The following is a 17,783-nucleotide window of genomic DNA, read 5'->3' on the forward strand; positions in this document are numbered from 1 at the left end:
GAAACAATGACAGATCTCTAATTACCCACATGTGACCCAAAAGTGTTGTAATAAGAGATGAGTGCACAGAACACCTCCATGACAGATGGCTTGGTCTTGGTTTTCCTTCCGCATGCATTTTCTATCATTCTAATAGCCGCATCATTCTACTGCAGCGACCGGGTAAGATTTTTTTTCAAATAGCGTTTTCTGTTTGAATTTAAAAAGAAAGCCTGAATTTGATTAAAAGCGCCTTGTGCAGACCATTCATTTTTCTAAAGTTCCATTTTGGTTGAGAATCTGCAAGTTCCAGATTTGTAGTTTTTCCCCTATACACGCAGGAGCGGAGGTTCTTGGCTCCCGGCGTTTGATGAGAGTGCCTGTGGAATGTTCGTCTATCACCCCGTTCTCCCCTCGGATGCTTCCCATGGTTTATTGAGGCTGCTGTGTGTAAATCCTTTGCATCGGAGTTCCATGATCTCTCGTGGGGATGGATGATGGGCGTCCTCTGACAATTCCCGCAGATGTTCCTTGGCATTGTGCCGGATCCGTCACATTCTCACAGCATTATCTGTGCCAGAATGTGCCGTGTCCCTGCAGTATACAGCGGCTGCCGCAGAGAAGGAGCGCTCGCACAATGGCGCTTTACCCAAAGGCCATCTGCTTTAATTGGATATTTATCCTTGGGCATCACACAGACTGGCAGCTAATGAAGCGCCAGCTGTTTGACCTCGGGTAGGTATTTTTAGATAAGCCATCGGGCATCTGTGTTTACATAGTAGAAAGTTTCGGTAACATAATAATTAATAAACACAGGTCTTTTGTAAAAGTGGTAATTGTTATATTTTCAGATTGACTAGTGTGATTAATATTGCATAGCCTTCTAGGGGCGTTGATGGGTGTCAAGTGTCTGATTGCTGAGCCCCCCACTGATCACACGAACAGAGGTCCTGATTTCCCCATTGGAATGGAGTGGCGGTCACACATGCACACTACCGCTCTAGTCATCTCTGTGTGACTGTTGGAGATAGCCGAGCGCTCTATCTGTCTGTCTCCATCAGTCACACAGAGAAGAATGGTTCGGTACTGTGCATGCATGGCTACTGCTACATTCAAGCTGGGGACTTGAGACCCCTATTCACGGGTTCGAAAGGGGTCCTACTCGATCAGACACTTATTCACTATTCTGTGCACAGCTCCATATGCGGCAGTGCGACACCCACTTGTGCTGCCTTCGCCAAAAAATGCCACAAGAATGGGGGATTGGGTAAGTATGAAAAGGGGCTCCATGTCAAAATCTAGAAGCACCAAAACTTATTTTATGATTCATGTAGTTAATGACCGGTTCCCTTTAAAGAGTATTAGGGATGATTTCATTCATTGATGATTTTTGACTCTTTGACTTGGACTCCTGCTGCCAGTACCTGCCCTAGCTGAGAGATTAATACCTACCCAAGAGCAAGTAACTCACTCCATGCAGGCAGCAGGTTGTCTACTGACTAACAGAAGATCCGATGGTCAAAATCACCAGACATGGGGCAATACTGACTGTTATAGCGAGGCCTCCCATATCAGAGGGCATGCATATTAGCAAACCCCCCTCTGACTACAGAATGCTGTATTGTAGACCGACACATGAAAAAATACTAGTAGTTAAAAAGCGTGAAACCACCTTGATGTGGTCGTAATACCCAGGCTCCTTGTTGATCTCCTGAATTGAAACTGCATGGCTATAGAATTCTATGGGGATTAAAGTCTGATTCGGAGGAAGGATTGGACGTCCAGGTATTGTGACTGCACTATGGACACCAAGCGAGAGCGCGTCCAAAAAAGTGAATGGTTAGGCTACCTTATATGTCTTTGATTGACCTGCTTTAATCTGCATAGTTGCAGGCCCGGTGTTACCTCCAGGATACAAAAGAGACCAGAGCTCCGATTCATCGGAGGACAGCAATCAGGAGACGTCACACAGCCACTGGCACCACAAGGAGAGAGATGAGGATTCCCAGAGGTGAGTTATGCAAGAGACCTACTTGGGTTTATAGAAAGACAAGCTGCTAATATATTAGAAGTTAAAGGGATTTTCCAGGGAGAATACTATTGATGACCTATCCTCCGGATAGAATATAAAGAGGAATCAAATGGTGCAAATTATGTCCAATCTTGACAAAGACCCCTTTAGGGTCAAAACGTAGCATTTTCTGTTATGGATATGGAGGAATAAAAACGTGGACATTATTTGCACCTTTTGATGCCGCCACAGATTCTTCTTTATATTTGGTGTCTGGTGTTGGGACAACGACTCAAGTTCCTATTTGTTGCTGCTGCATCTATTGAGTCCCACCCTTTTTGGGTTAAATGGAGTGCTGCTGTTAAACCTGCTGTTCTGATACGATCAGGATAGGTCATCAATAGTTGATCGGCTGGGGTCTGCCGCTCGAAACCCCAACTTATCAGCTGATTGTGCACCCACTAACAGGACCGCTAATACACATAGGTCAAGGAAGAAGCAGCGGAAGCCTCAGCGCCAACCTCTGTGTAGTGGCCGGCGCTTGTAACTGCAGGCACAGCTCTCATTGATCTCAATGAGAGCCGTGCCTGCAGTTACAAGGAGGAAGGCAATGTTGATCTGATAGCATTCTGTCATCATAGTTCTATAAGCTACTACAGGCTTCCATAACCCACTGCCAGTGATTAGTAGTTAGCAGGGGATTTAAAGCAGGAGTTAGTTGGAGTCCTTGAAACAGAATAAACTTTTCAAACTGTAAGAGTTCATGTATTTTTCTTCATCTAGACCCAATTCCATATTGGATTCTGTTACACATATACAACCTTGTATGTGAATAAAAATTTTAAAAAATCCCGTTCTGAGAAAATAACAGGGTGATGCTCAGCGGCAAATCCAATTCTGGTCTTCATTTCTTATGGTCAGGCTTAGAAATAAAAGCTGGAATCTGATTGGTTGCTATTGGCAAAAGTAATACTTTCCTTAGACAAGTTTTTATGCTCAAGGCCCCCTGACTTCATTTTGGACAATAAGCGGCGAGGAGATGGTTTTTGCATTTGTTTTCTTGTGTATGTCACATTTCTATTTAAACCTTACAAGCTTTATCTTTAATTGATAGAGACTCAATTATTGTGTTTGCAGAAAAGAAACTCCGCAAGCTGATGATGAATTTTTTGGGCCTGCCCTTCCACCAGGTTTTAAAATGCCATTGGACTCCCCGGAAAGGTATTTCTTGTGTTTCATTTCCTTTTCTGTTCCTTTTGTTTTCATTTTTGCATAACTTTCCTAGTCAGTTTAACTGCCGTATTCTTCGCTCGATAAGACGCATCGGATGATAAACCTTTCCTCAGTTTTAGAGGAGGAAATTAGGAAACAATATTTTGAACTCTCCCAGACCGGGCAGTGAGGTTGGATTGCAGGAGGAATAAAGGGCAGCAGTACCGCCTCGGAACGATGTGTATATACCACTAGGTTAGCAGTGCCATTTTATGTTTCAGCAGACCGAAATTGCTCTATAGTGTGGGGGATATAATCCTTCAATGTACTGCAGCTGCTCAATTTAACCCTTTGCAATCCAATTTTGGATTCAGGGTTTGATAGGGGGCTTTCTCTTTCTGCCATTATACAATGGCGCCATCTGCTGGCTAGAACCAGTACTGCGGTATGGGACATGCTGGCGAGGCACCCCGACAACAGAGCGGCCAGTAATCTACAGTAAGAATACCCTGCCAGACGTCTTTCGACATCGAAGCTGTACAGCCTTCAATCAGAATGTCTTTAGACGTCAGACAGTGGATTGGAAAAGGTTTATATACTTTTGGTTTACTGTAAGCAAAAACTGGAAAAAAACTTGCTGTCCGTTTCTGCTACCAGATATTTTTCTAGGTTCTGAATATGCCGTACTAGATTGTTATGTACCTACTTTTTTTTTTTCCCAACCCATATGTAAGAGGTAGATGTATTAGTAGTTGTGTTGGTGGGTGGCCAAGTCGGTGCCTTAAACTGCTCTTACTAAAGCAACAGCTCCACGTTCTGCAGGACGTGAGGCAAGTCCGCTGCCGTTCTTTATGTTTAATGTGTTTTTATTGAAATTTTAACATTTATACATATAGACAAAAAAAAACAACCTACAGCAGATCACGCAGGACCGCAACATTGGCTCAAAAATTTAGGAGAGGCAAATATCTTAGTAATCAGAACAGCTGGAACCTCTGTTAAAAAATCTTGCCGCTACATTCTTAACGATTGTTTGTATAGAATACTATAACGTGACACCAGTGCCTCTGAACTAGCCCTTCCTCCTACTTTCAATTGATTCTAAAATTACAAATAACTGAGGTCATAAAACAAACGAAGACTAGAGCCTTCTACATAAACTATGAATGAGAAAGACACACACATAGGATGCAGAGAAGAGAAAGATGGGAGGGGGAGGGGGTGCCCGAGGTCGTACGGGTAGACAGGAAAACTCTGTAGAAAGGGAGTAAAACCCTCTGTCGCAGCCCATCTGCCTCTGCTCGGTACCCCACCTCAGCCCGACCACATCACCACCCCAGCCCCACATTCCCCAGGCGTCTGCCCTTTCCCTACCATCGCACGACATTCTGGAACTCGGGAGTTGTGGAACGTGTTCCTCAGAACCCAGGCACGGCTGCTCAAGCATAGCCCCTCTGACACCTCGTCACCCAACTCCTCCATATACATTAGCTAATTCAACTCCTGTACAAATTCCAGGATCGAGGGAGCAATATTACTCCACCAGTCATGTGGGATCACAGCTCTGGCCGCGGTGAGGAAGTGTCGCAGAAAACTTTTTTTGATAGCAGTGTACGGCCCCGGGATGACAGACAGCAATGCCAACTGTGGGGTAGCCTCTACCATCCCATGTGACGCCACCTCGTATCGCTGCCATTCTTTAGAAGTGGGTCTGCCTATGTGTTACATCGCCTGCTTGCAGAACAGGTCATAGAGTAGATGACTAACGTGCCTCAAGTACCACCACCTCATCATCTTCCCAGGCACACAGCAGTCAGCCATAAGCATCCACCCTCCACTGCACCCTGTGCCAAATAACCCCTCGCCTTCTGAAGTCCATATGCATCAATCTGAGGAGCTGTTTGATCATTCCGTGTTATGGATGTCGACGGGCAGTCCAAACAACGAGATGGGAAGACCAAGACATTATATGCACTGATGCCCAACCACTTTTATCCTTTTGAAGAGGAAGATGAAGATGGGTCAGTGTGCGCGGTCAGCCCTCCACAAGCAATATCTATACAAGGTGATGTGAAACAGAGGTGCTAACTCACAGTGCTCACTGTAGTAGAGTCCACTTAGGAGGAGAAGGGAGAAGATGATGAGATACTCTACTCTACATGATGTGAAGGCAGGGAACGTCGTTAAAGCAGCTCGGAGAGGGAAGAGAAAGAGGCCAATGTTTCGGGTAGCGCCCTTCCAAGACAGGGAGTAGAGCGTCCCAGAAAAACAAAAATGCTGTACCACCACCATCAGCTACTACTAGCTGAAGCAGCAACATCAGGCCCACAGCTAGGTCTGCTCGCCGGTCTTGTGCAGTCTGGGCATTCTTTGAAACCGCACGTAATGACAGAAAAGTGGTCATCAACTGTGTAAAGTCATTACTGTCCTCTTTCTGAGGAGCTAATTCAGTGTTAGCTTTATTAATAGTACAAAGTAGAACAAAGAAAGGTGTAGTGTCCAATCGCGGGAGACAATACCTTAAAAGTAGTGAATTATTACAAAAATGTAGTGCTGACAAATGAATGCATAATGTGATGTGTGCATACATTATCTACATTTGATAAGAGTAAGAAAAGCGGATACAAAGACTAAATATGGTCTCCAGGAAACGCTCAAGCCCCCAGCATCAACAGAACATTGCTTTTATGAGCTTTGAACTAAGCTGTATTATTATCTGAATAACAAGTGTAACACGGGTCATCTTAATACTTTCACATCTCCCACCCCTTTTTATTACACTTTTATTTCCAAATTAGGTATATCCCATGGGCTAGTCCCACAGGGAAGGCTACAGTGCTTCGCTTTCCCGGAGCTCGCCTCCAGGGAGGACTTGTCTTCACTCTGTTCTCTCAGATTGAGAACTCTTCAAGGTTAGAAAGAACCCTGATTGCTTGATGATGGAGATTTTGGTTGTGACGGGGGTGAGCATCTTCACACTGGCGTTCCCTAGAGCACACAATTTTGGTAAATAATTTTGGTTTGTTGCTTACGCATTGTAAGCAAATAAGGTATACAAACCATTAAGACCTTAAGGCTGGGTTCCCACACGGTGTAATCTCGCGGTTTGGCCGCAGCAAAAAAACATGAGATTTCCGCTGGGAAAGCGCTGCTTCAAAACCTGTGGCACTAAGCCGCAGGTTTTGGAGCATCTTGGCCGCAGTTTTTTCTGTTTTGGCTGGCACTCCCATAGAGGAGAGCGCGGCCGCAACGGGGGAAAAAAATTTACATGCTTCGGCCGGGGAATCAGCGCCGCAGCCAGCACCAGCTAATGCCAGCTTTGCCACGACGGATTGGCCTACCCGTGTGGACGAGATTTTTGACACATCTCGTTCACATGGCTGGCTAACCCCAGGATTAGCGGCCGCAGTGAAATTCCAGACAGAATTTCCAAGGCAAATCCGCCCTCTGTGAACCCAGCCTAAATGCAGCTAAGCATAACAATAATATTTGGAATAAAGCTTGAACTATACCTAACACATAAAAAATCTGGTCATCTAGATAATCAGTGGCTTCTATTAATTTGTTCTACATTTGCATAAGCATTAGATAAAATTCCTAAACAAATCTAGCAGAAAAGCAAAGATATTTAAACGCTGTTCCCTCATGTTATAATTCTAATGAACGCCTCAGTCCTTCTGCAATCATTTTTCCAGCTGCATACCCTCTGGCGAGTAAGGATAGGCCTAATCCTCCTCCATAAGACTGCCATATCGGACACATTGTTGGACCATCTTAAGCCTCGTTTTAAGACATAATATACATTTGGCTGTGTCTCTTCATCAGAGAGGAGTCCCCTTACAAAGAGGAGAGGTGCTTGTAAGTATCAGACTGGCATCAATGAAGGGTCTTCTGCTGTGAAAAGCAGAATAAAGTATACATATTTCCAGTATCCATCTGATAAACAATCTATATATATATATATATATATATATATATATATATATATATATATATAAAGCTGAAAGCCCTCACTGACTCAGACTCGCCAAAAGTTCTCCAACTTCCCGATGTCGTAGAAACATGAAATTTGGCACACGCATAGATTATCTCCAAAATAGGAAAAGTAATTGGATCCCAACTCGATTATTCAATTCTAGCGCAAAAGAATTGGCGTCGAAATTTTACGTACGGAATCTAATTCTCTCACTTCCCGGTGTTATAGAAACTCGAAATTTGGCAGGAGCATTGATTATGTCATAAATAGGAAAAGTAAATGGGTCCCAACTCGATTATTCAATTCTATGCGCAAAAGAATTAGTGTCCAAATTTTACGTACGGAATCTAATTATCTCACTTTCTGGTGTCATAGAAACGTGAAATTTGGCACGAGCATTGATTATGTCATAAATAGGAAACGCTAATGGGTCCCAACTCGATTATTCAATTCTATGCGCAAAAGAATTAGCGTCCAAATTTTACGTACGGAATGTAATTTCTTCACTTTCCGGTGTCATAGAAACGGGAAATTTGGCACGAGCATTGATTATGTCATAAATAGGAAAAGTTAATGGGTCTCAACTTGATTATTCAATTCTATGCGCAAAAGAATTAGTGTCCAAATTTTATGTACGTAATCTAATTCTCTCACTTCCTGATGTCATTTTATATAAAGTAAATGTCACATAGTTACCTCCACGTGGTGTTTCCTGGGTAACGCAGAGAATTATGCAAAATGGTGAACATATGTTTTTCCGGTATCTCTAAAGTAAGCACGACTTCATAAGATTTTCCGTGTGAACACCAGATAAACACCAGTACCAAATTAACTCGGGCGAAGCCGGGTATATCAGCTAGTTTAACAATAATCGTGACGCAGATTTGTGCTGTTAGCAATATTTGAACTAATATAAATACAATTCCAGAAAAATCATCTTGCAATGCCCTTAACCCAATTTAATAGGGTTCAACTATAAATCACTCTCAAATGCAGGTTCTTTGTACCATTCTCCTGTGCATAGCCTGTGTCTGTTATGGGAAACACAGCTCTTAACCCAGGGGTATGGCAAACAAAATCTCAAAGGACTAAGTGACAGATTTCTATTGGGTGTGTTGCTGATAGAGAATAAAGTACCGAGTAGACCTTTTCCATAGTTTCTATTTAAAGGCTGATGCTCTTATTGAATTAAGGAAACTCCTATTGAGTCGATTTACCTCGCCACTACTTTGTGTGAGGCACTTGTACAATTATCAACAAATTCTGAATCTTCTCAAGAACTTCCTTAACAAAATGTTGTCCCCTATCACCCTCCATTACCTCTGAGGTCTCCATATTGACACACTACCTCAGACAATAGCTTCTTAGCCATATTCCTTTCTGTAGCTGTGGTCACAACCTAAAGGCCCATTTAGGCTGAAAGATGATCGCTCAACAATCGCTCAAATGACAGTTTTGAGCTTTGCATAACTCTTAGTAGCTAATTCGCTACTTAAGATTTAATGCAGGCAGAGCAGGATACAGCCACAATAGCTCCAAGAACAAAACAGCTGCTTTGTTCTTCGAGTTATCAGCGGTGTCCCGCTGAGCTGCTAGCTCCAAGTAACAGCAGGAGCGCTGACAGTTCGTTCTGTTTTCGAAGCTTTCAGCTGGTATTCTGCTGAGAAGTCCCAGTGGGATACCAGCTGAAAGAATGCTATCGGCGCCGCCCACTGAGAAAATCCGCATGCGGCGCTGATAACAGTCATCGGTGATTTCTAGCTTTAACCCCTTCCCGCTCCAGGACGTAGCGGTACGTCCTGAGAGCCTGGTACTTCCCGCAACAGGACCTACCGGTACGTCCTGGGGATAGTGCGAGATCACATAAGATCCCGCAGCGGGAGCGGGCTGTCAGTCACAGCCGGTGTCCCGCTGCAACAGCGGGGGGCATCCGAGATGCGCCCCCCCCCCCCCGCGCTGTTAACCCCTTCCCTGCCGCGATCTAAGTAGATCGCGGCAGGGAAAGAGTTCACAGAGGGATCGCGCTCCGTCTGTGTCTCCGGCCGGCTCTCGCGATGTCATCGCGAGAGCCCGGCCTAACACCATGGCAACAGGACGCCAGACACTGGCGTCCTGTATTGCCTGTGCCTATAATCGCTGTACAAGCGATAAGGCATGGCAGAGTAGTAGCTCTGCCATGCCTTATGACAGCCATCATAGGCACAGTGCTGCAAGTCCCTCAGAGGGACTCAAATAGTGTAAAAAAAAAAAAAAGAAAAGAAAAGTGTAAAAAAAACCCTTTTTTATGCTTTTTCGAATATTAGCATAAAAAAGGTTAAAAAAAATAAAAACCCCACATATTGGGTATTGACGCGTCTGTAACGACGTGTACAAAAAGTTGAACACACTTTTTATTTTGTATGAAAAAAAACGCTAAAAAACAGAGTCAAAATGCTAATTTTTAGCATTTTGCCTCACAAAAAATGCAATAAAAGTGATCAAAAAAGCCGTACATTCCCCAAAATGGTACCAATAAAAACTACCGCTCGTCTCGCAAAAAATAAGCCCTTATAGAGATCCGTACATAGAAAAATAAAAAAGTTACAGGACTTTGAATGCAGCTATAGAGAAAAACAATTTCCAAAAAAAAGGGTGTTTTATTGCAAAAAAGTGTAAAAACCTAAAAGAAATATAACAATTTTGGAATCGTTGTTACCGTACCGACCCGCAGAAAAAATGTTGTGTGTCATTTATGCTGCATAATTAACGCTGTAAAAAAAAAAGAAAAAGAAATTTATGGCAGAATTGATGCGTTTTCTCTCCCTGTTATCATAAAAAAAACAAAACAATTTTTACGATATTGTCTATGTACCCAAAAGTGGCACCGATAAAAACTACAGATCGCCACGCAAAAAACAAGCCCTTATACGGCCGCGTCCACGGAAAAATAAAAAAGTTATGGCTTTTGAAAAATGGAGATGGAAAAATACCAAAAAAATCGCTTGGTCCTCAACGCCAAAATAGGCCATGTCATTAAGGGGTTAATGAACAGTGCATGATGGCTATGCGGTTTAGACACGAGTATCACTCAAAAGATGGCTTTTGAGCAATAGTCGTTGTGTCTAAATGGGCCTTAAGAGGAGATTAAAACAGTCAAGAACGCACTCCTATCATCTCACCTCTGGCACTTGCAGTCTCTGAAATGGGTAAGATGGTCATACAGTGTGTTGGGCAGGTACCTTCACCATTTTACCTGGGCTATGACTGGCACAGACAATCTTGGCCTGTAAAGGCTTTGTTGCGACAATGTTGAACCCTGGGACAATCCAGGCGGAAGATACTTTATCACACATTGCTTCCTTTAACTGATGTGTCCATCCATGGGTTAGATGCAACATCATTGGGTATTACACTCATGGGAGACAGGGCAGTTAACCTCTCTGCCAGATACCTGTGCAAGACAGATAACAAGGAAAGGCTCTTCACCTTTCCAGAGGTGCTAGAGCAGCCACCATTACTTCAGCAAGAGGCAACGGAGCAGCAGCCTTAGCAGCTTTATTTGCTCTCCTTTTTTTTCTTCTCGCCTCTGGATGCTCCTCTGTTCCTTTAAAAAAAAAAGCACAAAAATAGACGTGGCCACAAAACAATGGTCTCTATGAAACATAACAAGGAAATCAAAAGGCTTCAGAGTGTATGCAGCTCCAAAGAACTGTGTGTTAATTACACAAATTGTGTATTATTATTATTAATAATCATAACCGTTTGCGTTACTTTTTGTTGCAAATTTATGAAATCAGGGACAAGGAAGACTCCCATCTGGGGAGTCTGGGAGAAACGAGGAAAACATTGGGAAGAACAACTCGGCACAACTAAGACGGTTAGAAAGGAGAAGAATTTACAAATTGAAATCACCTCACGCTAGGTCAGATTGGTCAACTAAGCAGGTATATCCTCCACTGTGGCTGGACAATCTGTCCAACGTCCCCATACTTAAGTAAGTGAACGTCTAAAAGGACATCACACTGTGGACCACCCAGATTCAGGCAGCTCTAGTGCGCCTTTTGGGATGTTTCCAATTTAGTAAGATTACCTTTTTTTAAACTTGTATAGGGTATGGGTAGCCTCATCCAGCAAGATATCACTCGCCAATCCTAATAGGCAGACTTTAGGATGCATGATTTGTGGAACCCCCAAATGAGAGTCCATGAATTCATGTATGTCTCTTCAGTAATCCTGCAAGACACCGCACTCCCAAAGCATGTACCTACAGTAGTCAAACAATGCCGGTAGCTCGCTGAGAGATACCCACTGTGTAGATAAGAGGGAGTATAATAAATTCTCTGGATGAATTAGACTTGGATTAATTTACCTTGAGCACGTACTAAAGAGAGGGATGGTTAGACCACAGAATTGGGTCCTGGCAGCGTGGCGTATCTGAAATAGGAATTTGCCATTATGATAGTGTACCCCTTTCACAGTTTAGACAAATCTAAAATGATAATTCTTTATTAATTATATTTAAAAATTACTTAAACGAACACGGGGCACAACACAGAAGCCACTGGGTTGATGGAGATATGAGAGTCTCTTCAAGGACCTAGGTGCCACATCCTAATACTGCTTCCCTCTGTATACAATCATAGCAGAGAGGAAGAGCATGTTATGGGAAGTTGGCAACGTACAGTGGCTTTAATCAACGAACAATTAAAAAGAACTCGGACCAAATTCTATACTAGTGTCCCTCTCTTGTGCTCTTAGTTCACTATCAAAGTAATGAACAACTCAGCTACCATCACTAGATAGACTCAGCAATGAAGCTTAAATAGATGATGAGCATAGTATAGTTTTAAACAGAGGGAAAATAAGTTTCTAGAGAGCTGTGTTGTAATAAAGGTTGATTGAAGTATATCATGCAGTAGTGCGGATCTTCATATCATTATTCAGAAACCTATATGCCTCTCTAGAAACCCTCTTATGCTTGAATTCATGCGAGCAAAAGAGAGAGGATATAAGGACCAGTTGTGGGCCCAGTATAAATGTCAGTGAGCACACTTCTTCTCCTTCCAGGGCCTGTTTAGTAGTCCTGGATTCTTAATTCATTCAGATTAGTAATATCGGCATTGATGCACTCATAGTTAGCTCTCTCAGTACTGTATAATCTCTTTCCATTTATTCTCAACGCGTTTCTCCGCTAATAATGGCGGGTCATCAGGAGATCAATGAGTTTAGTACTAAAGGATCAGTTTTATATGTTTATTAGTACAAAAAGCACGAATCATTGGTGCTTGTTCATAATGTATTTCCGAGTTTACTCCGAACCAATATCAAGCATATACTGCCAAGTAACGGTAATATCTCGTGTTTATATAGAGGGAGACTCTTTGAGGTATTAGAATGAAAGTGGCATTAGAGATGTGGGCTAATAGTGGGTCTTGAAGGACCTTTTTGCCAAAGGATGCCCCCTGACCAGACCGAGACTGTTGTCCAAGAAAGTCTATATAACAGCTAGGTCTGATTCAGTATCTCAGCATGCACAGTAGCAACTCTTTGACTGTGCCTGAGAACGGGCAATATAGAGCAAATGTCTGTAGCGGCAGTTGTATTAGAGGAGACCTCTTTAGAGAATAAGCCCTCTTATGCCAACATGGATAAAGCGTGCACAGTAGCAATTCTTTAACTGTGCCTGTGAACGGGCAAAATAGAGCAAATACTGCCTATAGCGGCAGTTATATTAGAGGAAGCCTCTTTTTTAAATTAGAGAATAAGCCCTCTTATGCCAACAAATAAATAAAAGTGACCCCTGTCTCGATAGCCCTGACCTACCACCAAGGCCAGAGGCACTGCTCTATTCATGCTATACTCTATACCACTATATCTTAGATAGAGACCTATTTAGGGACATGGAGACTCTGCTACAGTGACCCCACTGTGCATATATCTAGCTACTAGATCAGACTCAGGTTTTGCCTATACCATCTTTATTGGCAAACCTGAGCCTTGCACTACTTGACAGGGGTCACTTTTATTTATTTGTTGGCATAAGAGGGCTTATTCTCTAATTTAAAAAAGAGGCTTCCTCTAATATAACTGCCGCTATAGGCAGTATCTGCTCTACTTTGCCCGTTCACAGGCACAGTTAAAGAATTGCTACTGTGCACGCTTTATCCATGTTGGCATAAGAGGGCTTATTCTCTAAAGAGGTCTCCTCTAATACAACTGCCGCTACAGACATTATCTGCTCTATATTGCCCGTTCTCAGGCACAGTCAAAGAGTTGCTACTGTGCATGCTGAGATACTGAATCAGACCTAGCTGTTATATAGACTTTCTTGGACAACAGTCTCGGTCTGGTCAGGGGGCATCCTTTGGCAAAAAGGTCCTTCAAGACCCACTATTAGCCCACATCTCTAATGCCACTTTCATTCTAATACCTCAAAGAGTCTCCCTCTATATAAACACGAGATATTACCGTTACTTGGCAGTATATGCTTGATATTGGTTCGGAGTAAACTCGGAAATACATTATGAACAAGCACCAATGATTCGTGCTTTTTGTACTAATAAACATATAAAACTGATCCTTTAGTACTAAACTCATTGATCTCCTGATGACCCGCCATTATTAGCGGAGAAACGCGTTGAGAATAAATGGAAAGAGATTATACAGTACTGAGAGAGCTAACTATGAGTGCATCAATGCCGATATTAGTAATCTGAATGAATTAAGAATCCAGGACTACTAAACAGGCCCTGGAAGGAGAAGGAGTGTGCTCACTGACATTTATACTGGGCCCACAACTTGTCCTTATATCCTTTCTCTTTTGCTCGCATGAATTCAAGCATAAGAGGGTTTCTAGAGAGGCATATAGGTTTCTGAATAATGATATGAAGACCCGCACTACTGCATGATATACTTCAATCAACCTTTATTACAACACAGCTCTCTAGAAACTTATTCTCCCTCTGTTTAAAACTATACTATGCTCATCATCTATTTAAGCTTCATTGCTGAGTCTATCTAGTGATGGTAGCTGAGTTGTTCATTACTTTGATAGTGAACTAAGAGCACAAGAGAGGGACACTAGTATAGAATTTGGTCCGAGTTCTTTTTAATTGTTCGTTGATTAAAGCCACTGTACGTTGCCAACTTCCCATAACATGCTCTTCCTCTCTGCTATGATTGTATACAGAGGGAAGCAGTATTAGGATGTGGCACCTAGGTCCTTGAAGAGACTCTCATATCTCCATCAACCCAGTGGCTTCTGTGTTGTGCCCCGTGTTCGTTTAAGTAATTTTTAAATATAATTAATAAAGAATTATCATTTTAGATTTGTCTAAACTGTGAAAGGGCTTTATTACTAATAATTTAGACGTTAATCTGCTTCTGTGACGGCGTATGATAAAGTGTAAGTGCAGCTGCAAAAACATACAAAAGATACCCTTGCTCACAATATGCGAGAGAGTGGTAACACCGTGGAGCCCCCAGAATGTTTATTTCGTAAGTCGCTGCAGTTGAGGCAAGTGTGGATTGCACTATGGGGGGGGGGGGGTTTATTTGGAGACTTGGTTCTCCTCTAGAAACAGGTGGAGGGCAGTGAACCACACCTTAAGAGTTGACATCCTAGGAGCAGGCAGGGCAATTGTAGAAGAAATAGGGCCCCCACCCAGCATACTCTAGCTCCGGATCTTGTAAAAAGAGAAGAGTGTCATCAGCATACCATGTCCTTTTCATAGTTGTTCAATGTAAACTGCACTATTGTCGAGGACATGCGCACCTGAATTGCAAGTGGTTCAGTGGCGAATGCAAAGAGGGCGGGACACGGGGCAATCCTGTCACGTATCTCTGTGCAAGGGAAATCGTGCAGAACTATGTGTTTTATCTATAATACTAGCTACCTGGGTAATGTATAGTCTCTGAACCTATTTGATGACAATTGGCCCAAACCACGCGGATCATCACCCACAGATATCTCCACTTCACCGAGCCAAAGGCCTTAGCCTGGTCAATGAGTACAGTTGCTGTTCACATGTAAGAGGCGTCTAAGGTTCATATCTATATGAACCTTATGAGTACTTCATATCTGGGTGGGCTGGGTGTGGGGTCTAGTGCCACTGGGACACGATGCCTAGGCCATGGCAGGCCTGGACGCCATTGTTTGGGCTTATGGTTGTTACGGCGACCCAGAAGCCGATGACATTACAGAGGGCGAGTGTTTCCTCTGTTAACCCTTTACATTCCGTGATCTACATTGTTGCTGTCATTCACAGTCACCTCTTTTGAACTGTTCTCATAAATCTCCCTCCTTTTTTTTTTTTTTTTTTCAAAGCTCAAATCCACATCTGTTGATTTGCTATTAGCAAGTCTTACATTTTAGATTATTTGTTACTTTTGTGAGAGTATTAAGATGATCTGTGTTACACTTGTTATTTAAGGATTAATATTTAGTCTTGCTGAGCTGTTTTTGAAGCTAGTAGAAGCAGCGTTTCCTGAAGACCATGTTTGGTCATTGTATCTGCATTCCTTTACTAAGATGGTGTGGGCAGCGAGTCACATAATTTTTTCATTAAACTTTGTCATGATTTGTTAAGTTCAGGAAGGTGGTCCTCCATGGTAGGCCACTATACTCTTTTTGTCTGCTTATACAAGAAATAAAGTTAAAACTGGGCTGGGCTCTTTAGAAATAGCATAGTGGTGACTTCACACATTTGATGTCTCCAATGATTATAGTAAATTAATTTGGACACGAGATAACTCGGATTCTGGTAACTTTATTGCCGAATCTAAATTTAAAGGATTGCTTCCATACCTGCTATAAAAATGATACAAATGCGAGGGAATTTGCTTTGGATGCTTTAGACTTTCGTTGAGTTTATAGTCATTAATGTTAGTGGTTCTGTCCTTGACATTTTGGGCATCAACCATAGATTCTTTAGATGTACCTGACAGCAGTTCTCCTTAATAACAGGTTATGGAATACCATTGAACTGTGCACTTGCTGCCTGATTGCAGTTTATTATATCAGTTCTAAAGAACGGAACAGATTGTATTCAGCTTCTGTCTGCCTTGTTCCCTTTATTGTGCAGCCAGACTGAAATCTTAGCAAAACCAGATGATGATCGCTAAAAGTGTTCTTTGTCTGAAAATCCAGGTGTATTTCTATCTGTTTTTTGTTATGATTTCTGCATCATTGCACGCGTTTTGAAATAAGAAATATATTTCTCTTTTGAGTTGATACATTGTGTAATTTTTCTTCTTTTTCTCATGTTTTTTGCTAAGGGCAGTTATAGGTCCAGCTTTGCCACCCGGTTTCCAAAGACCAGATTCAAATAGCGAGGATGATTCTGATAATAACGGATCTTCAGAGAAGTACAAGGTAATTCATACCTTACATATACCTTTACTAATGTGATGTCTTAACTGAAACTGTTTTATTGGATATCAAAGTTTTCCCCATGCTAATCACATTATTATTACAAAATAATCATTATTTGTCTGATGAACTTGTCACATGGGTTACTAAATTATTGAACATATCATGCTCATATTCCTCTTTGAAGCAAATTCTCAAATATTAATAGCTTTTTTTCATATAACTTTCCCCTAGTGGTGAAAGTTGGTACTTTCTGATATCTAGTCCCCAAGATGACCTCACAAGTGTTCTTCTATAGAGGTTGCTTTTTAAACATCAAATCGATATCTTTATTTAAAGGTGTTCTCCGTAGTTTTTTTGTTTTTTTTTCAATGGGTATTCCAGTGTGGGCCTTTAAACATATCCACAGGATATACCATAAATGTTGATATCGTAAAGCCAACTTGCCATATATGCAAATTCCCATCGGGGTAGGATTATCAGTGCTACCCAGAAGCAAAGCACAAAAGTCTCGGGTACTCCAAGGGAATAAGAAAAATGCTTTATTTAGACAAAATTCAGTAAAAACCTCTTGCATGTTTCAAACAGAGTTCTTAACTACAACAATGAGCTATGATTTTAAGAACGGTTTAAAATGCGTAGGTAGTTTTTTTAGATGTTTTTACTCTACTTTGTCTGAATGAAACTATTTTTTCTTCTATTCTGGAGTCCTTGGAGAGTCAGACAGTTTTCTGATTTGTTTCTGGATGATTGGTAGATGCAGGTCCCAATTCGGGTTAGAATTGCAGTTAGAACAAAAGGCCTCTGATCTGCTTGGTGTTTGCCATAAGGATTGCAGAGAAGACCATGCATGGGGCTCCAGTTCTTCACATAGGTGCAAGTCTGATAGGTGGGACCCTCATGTATCAAACCTATATGGCATATTCCGTAGTTTTGGGAACAACCCCTTAAAACTTACTTGTAAGATTAAAATTTGCATGCAATGAAAAAATAGCATATCACTATGATATGCCATGACTTTCTGACCGGTGGAACTTCAACCTCTTGGCCTCCCACTCATCTTGAGAATGAAGGCACTGCAGTAATTGTGTCCCCTTCTTATTTTGCCCTTATAGCAGCAATCCTTGCCAACCAGCTGTCCAGGGAACTATCCTGATCCCGTTCACCTGTACAAAGCTGTGGTGCAGCGCCCTGCAAAGTGGGTGGCCTGCAGACTGCTGTGCAGAGGACTTGGTTCTAAACCAGTGCTGCATCTG

At 42.2% G+C, this 17,783-nt stretch overlaps 1 protein-coding gene across 2 annotated transcripts in view; it reads left to right on the forward strand.

Moving 5' to 3' along the window:
- GPALPP1 (GPALPP motifs containing 1) overlaps positions 1–17,783 on the forward strand; it is a 33,041-nt gene that overhangs the window by 1,866 nt on the left and 13,392 nt on the right. The window contains exons 2-4 of one of the 2 annotated variants that reach the window (XM_066581915.1): positions 1,867–1,990; positions 3,128–3,211; positions 16,434–16,530. In XM_066581915.1, coding sequence (XP_066438012.1) covers positions 1,867–1,990; positions 3,128–3,211; positions 16,434–16,530 — 305 coding nt within the window. Of the gene's footprint in view, positions 1–1,866; positions 1,991–3,127; positions 3,212–16,433; positions 16,531–17,783 lie in introns of those variants that run through there. The other variant, XM_066581908.1, reaches the window with a different exon arrangement.

This window comes from Eleutherodactylus coqui, chromosome 1, assembly GCF_035609145.1.
Source record: "Eleutherodactylus coqui strain aEleCoq1 chromosome 1, aEleCoq1.hap1, whole genome shotgun sequence".
Taxonomy (NCBI): domain Eukaryota; kingdom Metazoa; phylum Chordata; class Amphibia; order Anura; family Eleutherodactylidae; genus Eleutherodactylus; species Eleutherodactylus coqui.